Source organism: Montipora capricornis, chromosome 10 (genome assembly GCF_036669925.1).
Source record: "Montipora capricornis isolate CH-2021 chromosome 10, ASM3666992v2, whole genome shotgun sequence".
Lineage (NCBI taxonomy): Eukaryota > Metazoa > Cnidaria > Anthozoa > Scleractinia > Acroporidae > Montipora > Montipora capricornis.
In genome coordinates this window covers 29,976,414-29,991,851 of record NC_090892.1, presented here as the reverse complement: position 1 = coordinate 29,991,851, position 15,438 = coordinate 29,976,414, and the positions used below count along the sequence as shown (strand labels likewise).

Sequence of the window (15,438 nt, the reverse complement as noted above, 5' to 3'; positions counted from 1 at the left end):
TTGAAGAATATTGCAGAGGAGCAAAGATACGGATTAGCATGCCTGCTTTATGTGCAGTGTGAATGTAGTAACATCAATACTGTGTACACTGGCAAATCACATCATGTATTCGGTATTATTAGACTATTATAATGCCAAAAGAGGTGTCTTTAAAGAAAAAAAAAAGCTTACTAGACGAGCTTCCAATATTTGTAATTATCAAACTGTCTCATACAGGAATGCTGCATGCAGGTATAGGTGAAATTCAAATCAATAATTTGCTTTCGGCACTGAATGTTCCTGGAATACACCAGAAGTCTTTAAAGAGAAGAGAAAGAGAGGCCAGAAGAGGTTAAGAAGCCTTGACAAAAAAGTCAGTTTCTGATGCATTGGTTTTGGGAAATTTCGAAGACTCGAGAAAGGTCACTGTATACCAATTCTTTTGTGCCATTGATAAAGATGAATCTGCTAATTTACTGTTGACTTATCGCAACAATGAACAAATTTTATAAGTAAATAAACTAGTTTGGTTGTTTTGTCTTTTCACTGCGGAGGGAAAAAAGGCCAAGCCCATTCAACATACATGCAAAAACTGTTTTAATGTCATCTTTACGGATAAGACAAAGACTAAAACGTCAGAAAAATTAAAATGTTAATTGAAATACCCTACACACATATCTTGCCCCAAACTGTTTTTAAAGTAAATTCAAATTTATGAAATATTTTGCAGGTTGAATACAGATGACAAACAAAGCTTGTGGCATCATATTACATGGCCTGGCAGAGAGGGAGTAATGGTCGAACCTACAACAGCCTTTTAAGTTAATGAAGTGTCATTGTTAGAATAATGTGCTGATATTAATGAATTTCACCTTAATTTTTTTAAAATAACACTGACCTTTTTCTACACAAAACACTGTATAAAATATAATTGCACTATATCATAATTTGTGAGTCATCACTTTGTTTATATAATTTTGCAGCTCATAGCAGCCTCACAGGAAAAGATAATTGGTGTTGGAACTCGTATAACAGCTTGTAGGATATGTTGACACTGCTGCATCGAGCCAAAAAGAACAAAACATAACTGTAGGGTGAACTGGGGTGGGTCAACTAAAGGAATGGAACCAAATCTGGCAGCAGAAAGGTCACCACTTTGATTGAAGATGATGATACCATAACAATGGCTAATGTGCGTCAGAATGTTTAACATACTGTTGAGAAGTGGAGTGATAAAAATCATGCAAAGAAAACTTCAGGATCAAGGCCTTACAGCCTTCAAAAACAGCAAAAAGCACTTACTACTACTGTAATAAAGTACCTTCAGAAATGCTTTGTGTACGCTCTGTCAAAACAAAGGCACCCTTGATGTTACTTCCGTTAACCACGATTCCATGCGGGAAGATCTTGAGGTGTGACTCATTAACAAATTGATTATGCTAGTTGGGTTTTTGGTCGTACTCTCGTCCTTTACAAAGCCAATCAGTAGTTTGTAAGTATTAATTTCTGTTCAGGTTTCATTTCATCTAAATTTAGTTTCGTAACTGAAATTTTGTCTCTTTTTAGTTGAACCACTCATGCTTGCTTAATCACTTGAAATACTCCAATACCAGAATGTTTCTTCTACAATATATATTAAAGCGTGTTCAAATTGTTGTTCGTTGATTGAAGTCTACAAGCTCAACCTTGATTCAAGCGAAAGATATTTTCGCCACATTCTTAAAAATACAGTCGATCAACTTGAATCAACTTTTCTTGGTATCTCGCCTCAGCACAGAATGGAATCACAGGGAAATCTCTACTCAGATGCTGATGCAAATGTTCCCCGAATCACTCGTTCAAGCAGAAGGTATCTCGATCAAGGAGCGAGATCTGAAAGAAGTTATGGACTGAAAAGAACACGGGCTGGAAAAGCTAACGTCACAAAGTTACGAAGTGAGGTACAACAACTCATGGCTGATTACAACAACATTGATAATGCTATGAAAAGCTGACTCTGAAGAAGAGGAGGCAAAAGTCTCTAGACTTCTTGACAATATAACTGCACGGATAAATACTGAAAATAGAAGAAACTATTGCCCATTTCATGTCGAATGTTAGTGTTTCACTGCAGGACTCTGTTAGCAATATTGGTCTTCGTAATTTACCATCTAGGAACTCTCAGGGGTTAAGGCATCAGTGTTCTATTTCTTCAAAATCATCAAACACCATGATTTCTGGCGAGCACTCAAAAGCTGCTCTTATCATTGAAACATCAACATTACATAAGCGTCAAGCCATACAAACAGAAGAATGTCTGATTGAAAGTGAAATTCAGAAAACACAATTAGAGCAAGATTGTGCTAGACTAGAGTTAGAGCACAGAAAGGAACAGTTGAAATTAGAAACTGAAGTTCTTAAAATCCAAGCACGGAAAGATGAAATAATTTCACACCCGTCTTCGAATGGTGATCATGATTATGACGAAAGACCACAAAATCTCATAGTTGTGAATTTCACCTCAGCAACTGGCACCAGAATGTCTCGCCCAAAACATTCCTGGATGGATGAAACTTGAATATGGAGCAAAAGTGTCAGACATATGATTACGCCATTCAACGCCAAAAGAAAACGAAATTTCAATAAAGGGAATAGCCTCACCCTCCTTGAAAGAAGCTTTGATTACCAAGAAAGCCAAGGAAAGTTTCATCGAATACACTAGACCGTCCTTGTGTTTGCTTTGCGTGTGCCAAATCAGGCCTCTGGAGAGCCGTGTATCCTTTTCTCTCTGTAACCAAATGGAAGTATCTGTGGCCTTTGTGTCTCGATATTTTTTGGGTTTATGAATTTTTTTATTTACCGTTGTTCCTGTGAAAGTTGTAAAGAGACTGTAGATCTTTCAGTTTTCTGACGGTACCTTGTGTTTCATTTTATTTGTAGACTTCCATTGCGTGAAATACCTCAGCACTCCAATAATCGGCACGTTTTTAATACACGATTTTTAATTTCCTTTCTCTTGATTGTTTTGCTGAACTTTTTGTGCCACGTTTATATTTATTCTGCTTTCTGTCACTGTTCAGAATTCAGGCAAAAACTGTTTGTTCTTCAATATAGATATCCCTTTGGGTCCCAGCTCAAGTTTTCATCTAAAGTATCTTAGGATTGTTATCGATTTGTCCATCCGCATATTTTGTGCAGCCGAGAAAAGAATGAAAATCCTGTCAGACGATCTATCACAGATCGTACCTCTGCTCACCAGGTTTGTTAACCTGCTTGCGTCTGTTGTAACTTAGTTTGTTTGTTAGCTGTGTCAGATCTGTATCCAGGTTATTTCGTGCCATAAATTTTGCCGTTAATTGGAACGTACAACTTTTGCTGTCGCCCAAAATGCCTGACTGAATTTATCTTTGAAGCAAGATCTTGTGCATATAGACAGTTTTCCTTTGTGGAAATTGTCTTCTTAGATGCCTCCAATTCTGTTTTTCACCAACATTGCTTAGCGTCCTTGCCGTTGAGATGGCCAAGATGACGACAGTTTTTTGTCGATAACATGGAGAATGATTATATCTTCTCTGCCAATCGTCCAATGGATTCTTAAAAAGCTCAGCATAATTCTTGCCGTTGTCATCGGCAATGTCTCAGTTTTTGATGACTGTACATAGTGAACGATATTTTTTCTGTCATCGATGTAATTTGGCGTCCGAGACTGTGACAGATCCTTAAGTTTATTACAAGGTTTTATCACCCTGGGTCTTCCAGAGTGAACGCCTTTGCTCTGGACTGATCCATGGTTCTCCTGCCCTCCTGTCTGTTTAACCTCCATAATTGTTTTCATCCCAGTGTCTTTGGAATTTCGCATGTTTTTGGCCGTGCCTATGTTTCGTTGGTTTCCACTGAAGTTTTTTTTCTTCCAGATGTTCAAAATCTTTTCATCAAAAGCCTGGCCAAGATCAATAATTTTGGTCTAGTTCCTCTTATTTTTTTCGGTGGTAACGCTATAGGTCTCAGTTTTCCTACTAGGCTAGCTGCTGAAGTAATGTTTGCGTTGTTTTTTGCATTCCAGAGTTGTTGTTTTTTATTGTGCATTACGCTCTACCTTTTGTTTTGTGCGGTATGCTTTCATTTGAGTTTCACAGCCTAGGGGCAGAGTTTGTTATGTTTCGTTATGTTTCATTATTTGTAGTTGTTTGTTTATGATTTATGGTTCTCGTTTATTTGGGGTACTGGCCCTGTGGACCCTGGTAGGTTTGTTCTATTTAGGTATGCATGGAGTATCGACGAGCATGACCTAGAGGGCCTTGACATTCACCCTCGGTGGTTTTCTTACGTGTAGCTGCACAGCCTCTAATTTGTGTTTTATGCTGTAAGTTTTCGTTTGGATTACATAGGCTAGGGGTCTCTGTTAGTCATTCTGGACGGCTGTGTTATTTTTTCTTTAGTGCGTTGACATGGAGCGATAGCTTAGCCTTGTTGCCCTTACGTTTTTGAGGATACCTCTGTGTGTCGTTCTTGATGTATACGTTTTATAGCTTTTAGTATTGTTATCCCTGACGAGTTTCCTATGTTTCAATATGCATTCATCTTCATGTACGATGTTTTTGATAACACAAGCTATTGAATGGCCCTTGATATTCATCCTTGGTGGGTTTGTTGTGTCTATGTACACTTCTATAGTATTGATGTTCATGACAAATGTGTTTATAGCATGAGCTAGAGGCCCTTTATAATCGTTCTTGGTGGTTTTGTTGTGTCTAGGTACATACGTACAGATAAAATATTGTTGTTTATGAACACTTTGCTTATAGCGTGGGCTGAAGGCCCTTGATAATCACCCTCAGTGGGTTTGTTGTGTCCAGGAACAATTGAAGTATTGATGTTAATGGGCATTGCATTTATAGCATGGGCTGGAGACCCTTGATAATCACCCTTTGTTAGTTTGTTTTGTCCAGGTATACATGAAGTATTGATGTTCAAGAACCATGCATTTATAGCACGGGATTCAGGCCCTTGTCGTTCACCCTCAGTGGGTCTGTTGTGTCCAGTATTGTTGCATTTGAGCGATGCTAGATTGGTCTAGAGGTCTTTGATAGTCACCCTTCTTGGATTTTTCGTGTCTAGGTAAGAGCTTATGTCCTTCTATTATCCTTTCACAGCATTTGCTTAAGGCATTGATTATTCCATTTATAGGTTCCCTGTTTTAGTCTGTTATTATTTTCTGCATGATTTTCTCCAGAGTCTTCCACTGTTCATGCTGCAGTCCATTTATCCATTTACCTCTTTGTTCGTTTTTCGCTGTCATTATTATTATTATGCCATGTGTTGCTTTATGCGTTTTCGTTTCTTTAGCCACTTTTCACACAGAGTTCTGGTCGACATCTCTGCCGTTTTCCCAAGCAGTCGTTTCCATGACTGAAGAGCTTGATTGGCAGTCCTTGCCTCCAGTGAACCCAGGGCATCTCTGCATTATTCCAGTGTTTTCAATTGATGGAAGTCATTTGCCGTGGAAGTCCTTGATGCTGTTCCTTTTCCACTCAGCAATTGGTTGGATTCATCCAAATCGGGTCCAACCATCCTTTATGCTTTCTACACTTTGAAGTGGTTCCACGATCTGGCCGGAGTATGTTCTCCAATCAACAAGTCGTCTTGTTTTGCCATAGCAGCCTAGACAGGGAATGTTCGCCTTGCAGCCCTGCCTGTCATGAAAGAATCGAAAGGAGTCCCTTAACGCAGATCTTCTGAGGAAGTTGTCGGAAAGAGCTCATAATAGAGATCTACTTCTATTGTATCATTAAGTTGTTTGATTTTAGGTCTTTCTGGTTTCTTCGCTTTTCGATTGTCCCCTATTAGGGCTAACAATGTCAGGTTTTCATGATGAGCTTATTTCCATTTCATTGAAACGTACTAAGTTGACCTGTTAAGGAAAGGCAGTCAGTTGTACGTTTTCTTATTCCAATGCGCGTATATTTTTAGCCCTGCTTCAGCCTCTGTCAGTCGTACGCATTTGTTTTCAAATTATAAGCCTATGAGCTCTTCCACTTACAGCGACTCTTTCAAGAAGTCTTTCCATGGTATTGCTCCCGATATTGCTTAGTTTAGTACTCACTCAGCTGGTGGAGCTACATCAAGCCCCTAGTCCTGGACTCCCTGAGCGATAACTTCTACGAGACGACAGTTGGGCCTCAGTGAATGCCATTAATACCTATGTCAGAGACATTTTAGACAGTTTATTGGAGGTCTCAGATTCACTTTCGCCTTAGCTCAAGCCCTTTCTTTTAGTTCTATGGAGGGCTTGGCTGGCCAACGCGCCCATATATCACCTAGATTGAGTGTCCGGTTGAGTAGTGGAGGAAAAATATGTAATTTGTGATAATCCTGATTTAGCATAAATTGGTATTTTGCTGTCACGTAGCATAGGCCTGGTTGTGAGCGGCAGACTCTTGGAGTGCCACATGATTGTGGTTTGTATTTGGTGATCATTTAGCGAGTGAGGCATTCTACAGTCAGCCTTCGCCGCATCCACAAGTACTGCTTCGTTTTTTGTCCTATCGAGCTGAATAAGTGTTTAATGCCTTCCTTAGGCAGTATATGATTGCGGTCATTTACACTGTAAGTAGTGTCTTTCATCTAGAATATCCAAGAACCCCGAGGGTCGGAGGCACACGTCCCCCGCTTTTGTCGACCTGCTGGTTTTTTTTAGGGGTTTTTCGTGCCAGTCTCTGGTGCATTGCTTTTGTCTTCATCGTCCAATTGGTGTTTTAATATTTTTTGTACCTATTCCAATGCTTAATAAACTGCACGGTGGCTTGGTTGGCCAACACATCCATTTATCACCTTGCTTGAGCAAAATAACATCTTTGTGAGACCACTTAGTCAACCTAATCAATGCGAATGTTCAGCTTGATGAACAATTCAGGAGATACTGTGAAATGGAGATAAATGAAACGAAGGTTTACGACAAAAGAACAAAGTCACAAGAAGATGTGAAAGCTCTCGATATCAGGAAGGGTTGTGCAAAGATTGTGAACGGACATTCTCAGATTTTGCTACCTTGGCATAATTATCCACCAGACCTACCCAACAACAAAGTCCTCACCGAAAATGGTTTGACATCTCTCAAGAAGGGACTAATCAAACATGAAAAATTGCTTGAAAACTACACAAGGTTTGTGGAAGACCTTGTAGTAAAAGGCTGTGCCCACAAAGTTCCTAAAGAGAAAGTGGACTGCAAATCAGGGTCCTACGGTGGCTGGTTAGGGCCATTGTTGAAACCTAGATTTTTTTCCTTGCGAATTTTTAAATTAAGTATAGAACAAATTTCATTATTTTATTAATCTTTTGAATGCGGAAATTGAGTGGTGAAATTATTACTTTGTAAATATAAATTCAACACTGTATTGGTATATTTACACTTACAAACTGTAAATTTACACTTATAACTGTAGATTTACACTTATAACTGTACATTTACACTTACAACTGTAAATTTACACTTACAAACTGTAACTTTACACTTACGAACTGTAAATTTACACTTACAACTGCAAATTTTAACTTACCACTGTAAGTTTACACTTATAACTGTAAATTTACACTTGTAACTGTAAATTTACAGTTATAACTGTAAGTTTCCACTTATAAGTGTAAATGTACACTTATAACTGCTCGTGATGTCAGCAAACGGAGTCTGAAACCATCGATCATGGAGGATCATCAAGGCATGGATGAAGTAAGTAGCGTTAAATCGCATGCTGTTCTTACTTACCACCTCTGTGCAAGTTATTTCCTTTGCAAAACTGTACATTAGAACGTTACACCACTCTTAAATCTGTAAAGTATCTCATGAATTTGCGAACAGGGGTTTTTGAGTCCCAAACGTCGATTGTTGAAATATCCATTACACTGATGCTTTGATTGAGTACCGGTTTCTACGTACGAGAAATGTACAATACAGAATGTCGTCTCTTACTGTCACTATGTATTTAAGTGCTCAGAACTGCAAACTGCAGAATACCTGACGGTTATTTACATGTAAGTTAAACATGTGCTTAAAATGTGAACATGTGTGTGCCGATCAATATCTGCGGTGATTTGAATCCCTTCCCACTTAGGAAGTTCGGAGTTAACTGCGAATGAAATGACTTTTGGCAAGCTCTAAAAGCAAAAGTCATTTTCACAATTATATAGCAAAACACTGTAAAGCCATAGTGGTCCTTTGTTCGTTGACTAATGCATGGACAAAATGATATGCGATGAATTTTATTTTAAATCCTCACGCAGACAGTGCTAGTCGGAAACGTAAGTTCCCGACCCCACTTAGACAACGGTCCCTCTCCCTGGGTAAGAAAAGTAGCAAAGTAATTGAATGGTTGGAGTGTAAGGAGTCTATATTTGATCGATTTTAAAGTGACATTTTTGGTCGACATTGCAAACAGGCTATCGCTAACGGAATCTGTCTCTGCGTATCGCTGATTCAAGGTTATCTGGGATGGTTTTTTTGGTGGGTGAGGGTGGGGAGGGTGGACTTAATTAAGACTTCTAAACAACTTCTAAGGTGCTGCATAGTTGCCCGGATTTAACCTCATTGTAATAAGAGAAGAGTTCCTCATTGCCGATTCATATGATGCCGGAATACATGTAACATAAGTATTTTCAGCTATTTCAGTGGACCAGCGTTCCCCTCATGAGTTAAGCAATTCAGGCTGCATTGATGTTGCTCGTACTAGTAGCATTTTCTCAACCTATTTTTGTTTTCATTTTTGTAGGTTATAAACTTTTTAAAAAGTAAATTTTGTGAAGGTCAAGGTAAGTTACTGAAGGATTTTTCTTACATTTAGTAATTTCATGGACTGCAGAGCGCTCGGGTGGATCATGTGTTGGACACCATGGAGTAAAGACGTGCTCGCGGAGCTCCGTAGTGAGGAAAGTTTTTTTTTCCATCAAATCATTCAGTTTTTTTTTTGACATTCTTTTTCTACACTTCATGTGAGCAAGACGGCTCAGATCTGGAAAACGTTCTTTGACAAATTCTGAAAGTGTTACCAAGCAGGAGAAGGCGATGAATCCCGAAGAGACAGCCATGTGCGAGGAAGTGATGGCGGAGCTGAAGTCAATGAGAGGTGACTTAAAAAATCAAATTTCGGCCCTTAGTGAAAATTTAAAGGATTTTCAGCGAAATACCAATGCAAGGCTTGAGAAAATAGAGAGTGTCATTTCCAAATTAGATGAAATCAATGTTCTGACGACCAAACAGAAAGATTTAGAAAAAGATGTCGAGGGCGTGAACGTCACTGTCAGCGAAATGGACAGCCTTCGTGGAGGATGGAGGAAATGCAAGTTAACTGAGGAAGGATGTAAAATGTGCATAAACAACGCATGTAGGTCCACAGGAAAACCGAAGGTAAATAGAATCGAAAGATCAAGTTAATCTGCGATTGGGCCCAATTGGTGAGCATTGCTCTCATGTCCTCTTATGGCGGCGCTTGCCACATTTCTCGTCGTCCCTACGCGTAACGAAAATGAAGTAAGAGTTTGTATGGAGATCCGAAACTGATTCCTTGACAACAAATAATGAAATGCTAAATATCAAATCACTTAAACAGGTGCCATAAAGTTACCTGGCTCCCAACCCGCTCCCCCTGCCCCCCACCCCGGGTCATTTTAAAGCCTATCCTATCATTATTTCAGATGGATGTTGAAGCTGTTCTATATGCAACTGATGAAAGTCTGCAAGATCTCGGGCTGACAGCAAAAGGTGACATTTTTGCTGTAAAAGCGTTTTGCCGAGGGCGAAGTAAAAGCCATGATCCAAAGGAAGAGGACTATGAAGATCGAAAGAGGAAACTTGTTGAAGAACTAAAGAAGGGTAGAGAAAAAGGGAAATACAAGAAGACAGAAACGGCCAACAGTGGTACCAACAACCTCGACTCTAATTCAGACCAAAGGGCGAAGAAAGGTCCAAGCGCGAAGAAAAGCAGGAAGATTACTCTGGGTTGGATGCATTATTCTGCGAAGGAAAAGCGTTTCGTAACAGTAAGGTTAAACAACGGAGGTGGAACCAGAAGGATCCACTTGCCGTCTGATTCCACTTAACAAGATCTGATAGCTGAGGGGAAAAAACTCTTTTTTCAAGGCAGACGGTCGCCTTACGGAAAAGAAGATGAAATGCTGTTCAATCTTGCAAATTTCAAAGCAGAGACTGTTGAAGAGCATATCCAAACCACTGATTTCACACTACAACGACACATCGAAAAACAAAAGCTCACATTGGTAAGAATGTATTTGACGTCCAAGCCTGATTCATCAGACGAAGATGATTATGATCTTATGCAGTCGGCATTACCACCGTCTGTACCAGCAAAGCCTAAAACGAGTAACAAAGATAAAGGAAAGGCCTGGCATTCGAACCTGGCATTCGAACCATGCAAATCTGCCTGTAGACACTGGTGCACAAGATGTTTGCTTCCTTCCTGACAGCTCTGATTCCTTCCCCTGGTTAGATTATTCACTTCTTGGCACGTCAGAGGAACGACAGCAATTAATGACAGCAATTAATGCCTGGTTTGCCAGGCAACGGAATTGCAGTGGACACAGAAGTCATGGCCCCAACAGCGATTCGCCCCAAATCGTTCACTTGTTTTCGCAGGTTAATTCTCCCCAGAAATTACCAGTCATATTCACAGATGCGAAATAACTTGGACTTTTACTTACGTGATAATTCCATCTGGGATCTTAATGATAAGTGACTTAAAATTCTATGGGCCCGCAGACAATGTGCCTTCCTAGTGTCCACTGTGCCGTTTTGATAACCTGACTTTTAAGTGACACTTAATTAAAATCGTTCTTGTTACCGTTAATGTAGATCTTGCATGGAAATTGTAACTTAAATTTGTTGAGTGTCACATTTCAGAGTATTTACGATGTTTCAGTTATTCACTTTGCAGTGTCTTGAACCGACTGTTCTGATTCACTTTGTTTCTTCAGCTAAACGTTTCAGTTAGTATATTGTTTACTCTTGATATACAATGAACACGTTTGTGATCTACACATCTTGCACATCCCATTCCCTTAGTATTTAATATACCTTTATCCCTTCCAGAGTAAACCACTAAAATCGCACACTGAATGAAATATTACCGAAATGAATGAATGACGTTTCATGAACTGCTATTTATACGAAAAATACAAGGCCGTTTTCATGACGAAATCCATGATAACAAGAATGCAACAAAAACCGTTTGTATGGACATCTTCAAATAGTCATTTCTCTCGTTTACTTTTTTCACCAGTTGAACATGTCGTCAGGTTCGAATGACAACCATATTTGGTCAGTGGTGACATGCCAATTTTTGTGCTCAAGTCAATGGAAACTCCCACCCCGGGAAATGGTAGGGAAACTGACAAAGCATTAAGGCCCACCCCTCCCCCCAGAGCAGGTATTGCAGTACAATTCCCCAAATGTCCCATATCAAAAAAGAATTGCAATCTGTCAGGTTCCACATCGAAAGAAAATAACTGAAATGTACTTGTGTGTGTTAGATCCCTGTGTCAACATTTTTTGACGTGACCCCTTTTTCCATATTTGGTTTGTACACGAGGCCTGGTTTTGTGATTAAAAGTTGTGAATCGCCATCTTGATCTGCCTTTCTTCACTGTCTCTGGTTTATTTGCGAATACACAGCAATGTGTGCTGACTTTTAGCCAGACAATTCCTAGTGACACCATTTAAGTTAAAACCTGTGTTGCCCACTAACTGCTCTGCAAATGGCACAGAGTCACTTTCTACTTCATGCTGGGACCACCACACATACACCATGATTCTTCAACGTCCAAAGATGCTGATTCACAACACGATTTATTTGCCAATTCTCTCTGTCAGAATTCGTCTAATCCACCATTCCCCCGGGGCAAATGACTGTTCAAAATTGATTCCGTGCTCTTGTTTTCCTCCACCCTTTCCCGGGACAAGGAGGGTTTCAGTTCGGTCAGTGTAAAATGCAGACTGAGGATATAACGTAACTGTTGAAAAAGCCCAAACCCCTTAGAACTGCTAACCTTAGGCCTAATTAGGCCTAAAACAATATTTAGGCTTAATTGTTAGCATTTCTAATGGGTTTGGGCTTTTTCAACAGTTATGTTGTAACCTCAGTCTGCGTTTTACCCCCGGTCTGCAGTCTGCATTTTACACGAACGGTTTCAGTTGGTTCCATTGATGGACGTGAACATACAAGGATAAAATTTTAGGTTTTCGCTAATTATCGCAAATGCCTCTCGTGCCATTTTAAATCAAGGACAGTTGACACAGTTTACATGAGGGATGAGTTCGTAAAAACGTCAAAGTAATGCGAAGTTGGAAGATGACGTTTTCGAAGACGCTGTCGTCTTCCTTCTTGAAACGAGTCTTGAGTCAATGAATCAATATGTCATAAGTAAATGAGTCTGTGACTTAGTGTAGTTACCCTCACCCATAAAATGAAAGCTAACATTTCATAGAGTGCTTTGGCCTAATCACTGAAACGAGGGCTTAGGTTTAATCAATAAATTACTGCTATATTGACTGTGAGTCTCGTTGACTCATGACTCCTGACTCATTGACTTTTTGACTGATAAAACATGGGACCTGTCTTGAAACTTCCCAGCTGTGACCACGTTTCTCAAGTTTGGATATTGCGCCATTTTCAAGTGCCCGCAAATGTTCTTCATTACTTTGCTTCAAGGGTGTCAAAATAAGTCCTCGATGAAACCGAGAAGGTCAATATAGAGATGTTCAGCTCCCTTACATCATTTGTTGGCAAGGACCTGATCTAGCTAATTCGCTTGTTAGAGTCCTGATGAGGTTCAGAGAGAATAGCATTGCATGGATGTCAGACGTAGAGGCCATGTTTTATCCAGTCTATGTAAGCCCGAAGACAGCAACTATCTGCGTTATCTGTGGTGGCCAGAAGGAGACATCAACTAAGAACCTGAACAGTAGCAAATGAAGGTCCATCTTTTTGGAGGCGTGTCTTCGTGAACAGAGTTCGTTATTCAACTGAAGCCGTAGAAAAAGTCCTAAGAAACTTCTATGTTTATGACTGTTTGAAGTCCATTGATGGTGAAAAGGAAGATATTCATCTCGATACTGCACTATCTCAAATTCTGTCTAAAAGTGGATTCAGACTCACCAAATGGATTACAAACAGTCATAGTGTCCTTGAAACGATACCTGAAAGTGAAAGGTCTGGTTCTGTGAAATCCCTTGACTTGGAATGCTTACCTGTCTGCTGGGACTCTGACACTTTGAGTTTTGAAATCTCACCCACTAGAAGTGGAATCTTGGCCGTAATCAGTTCCCAACACGACCCACTGGGGTTCGCATTGCCATGCATTCTGCAAGGAATGTCTCTACTCCAAGACCTATGTACAAAGGGACTGGAATAGGACAACATCATAAGCAACGTGGTAATCGTGGTTGAAAGACTTACCCAAGCTGGAGTCATTAGAGTTTGATTGCCGCTTTAAGCTGAAGGACTTTGGTGAGATTGTCTCAACGCAACGACACACCTTTTCCGATGCATCGCATATGGGATCCAGTGTAGTGTCGCACCTTTGATTTGTAAACAGCAGAGGTCGAATTCAATGTTCGTTTGTCCTTGGCAAAGCGCGACTGCCACCCATGAAGCAGGTAACAATAACTCAACTTGAGCTTACTGCAGCGGCTACTGCAACTAGAGTAAGCAATATGATTCTGTAAGAAATCGATTTGCCCATCAATGAAGTTCTATATTGGACTGACAGTACCTGCGTAATGGCATATATCTGTAATCAAGACAGAAGATTCAAAACGTTCGTCACGAACAAGATTGCACTCATCCGTGAAACAACTCAGCCAAGCCAAGGGAAGTATGTGAATACTCAACTGAACGTGGCAGATGATGTATCCAGAGGTCTATCAACAGGAGCCCTAATCAACAACAACCGATGGAAAAGGGGACCCGACTTTCGGTGGAAAACAGAAGATCACTGGCCTCAGCAGCCCATGTCGCATGCGACCACGATTGTGAAGATTTAGAACTGAAGAGAGAAGCTAAAACTTTCACTGCTTCTGCAGGAGACAATGCAGACACAATGGAGCAGATAATACAATATTTCTCTTCCTGGTTTAAGTTGTAAAACACATTGCATGTATATTACTCTATCGTTCAAAGCTTTTGTTTTGCAGGAGAAGGTTTGTCCAGCAAGTCAAGTCAACTGCACAAGCTAAATGCCTTTAGGGTTAATGGTCTTTTACCCATAGACGGACACTTCAGGAATGCACCGCTTGCAGAAGAAGTCAAGTATCCGATACTCCTACCTAAGTCACATCATCTGACCAACCTCATTGTGCAGCACTACCATGAAACATCAGGTCATGCCACAGTGGAACATGTGCTTTCCCTCACCAGAGAAAGATTCTGGCCAAACAATGGTAGGGCGACAGTAAAGGAAGTAGTCAATACGCTTCTCCTGGAATTCAAAAGATGTCAGATTTGTCTGCTGATCGAGTACAGCCCGACAGACCCCTGTTCTCCCACGTGGGCGTGGATTGTTTTGGCCCATTTGTTGTTAAAAGAGGCAGAGCGGACGTGAAACATTATGGAATTCTGTATATCTGCTTGACGGTCAGGGCTATACATATCAAAGTGTTACACAGTATGGACACCAATTCCTTCATCAATTCATTCAGAAGATTTGCTGAACAAGGTCTTCCCGAGTTGGTTAGATCGGATAATGGAACAAACTTTGCAGCAGGAAACAAGGAATTGCACAAAGTGATTGAAGAATGGAATGAGCAGCAAAGAAATGAGTTTATGATTCAGTGAAACATCAAGTGAGTGTTCAACCCCCCTTCCGCTTCCCACCAAGGAGGAGTTTGGGAGCGATACAGAAGAAGAATTCTCAGCAACACTAATGTGTGAGATTGAAGCAATTGTCAACAGTAGGTCAATTACCAAGGTGTCTGATGACCCCCGTGATCTTCAACGCCTTATGGCAAATCATCTTCTTCTGTGGAATGGTCCTCAGCTTCCACCTGGAGCGTTTACAAGTGATGACATCTATGCATGCAGAAGACACTTTTTGGAGGAGAAGGATTCAGGAATACCTTCCGCTGTTACAACAACTTTAACAGTGGTTTCACAAGAAGGGAAAGTTCGCAGTTGGTGATGTAGCGCTAATCGTTGATGACAGGTGTCCCAAATGGCCTCTTGGTCAAATCATTGAGATTCACACCATGTTGTGTTCGAAGTGCTAGAGTGAACACAGCTTCCGCAACGTTGTTGGGACCCATAACCAAGCTGGTTCTGTTGGGAGTCTGTTGGAGGCTATTGAAAGCACGAACTCAAGTGTCTGAAAGATTTTTTTTCTTGTTAAATTCGTAAATGTTACAAATCTTGTAAACATTTAAGGGCTGGGATGTTACTTCCGATATGTTACTTGGGTTACCCATGATCCCATGTGGGGAGA

At 40.4% G+C, this 15,438-nt stretch overlaps 1 protein-coding gene across 1 annotated transcript; it reads left to right on the top strand.

The window, feature by feature from the left end:
- The first annotated feature begins 14,453 nt into the window (after positions 1-14,453).
- LOC138020634 (uncharacterized) lies at positions 14,454-14,795 on the top strand. The gene has a single exon (XM_068867577.1). It carries the CDS (start codon positions 14,454-14,456, stop codon positions 14,793-14,795), a length of 342 nt encoding a protein of 113 aa, XP_068723678.1.
- Positions 14,796-15,438: the final 643 nt, after the last annotated feature.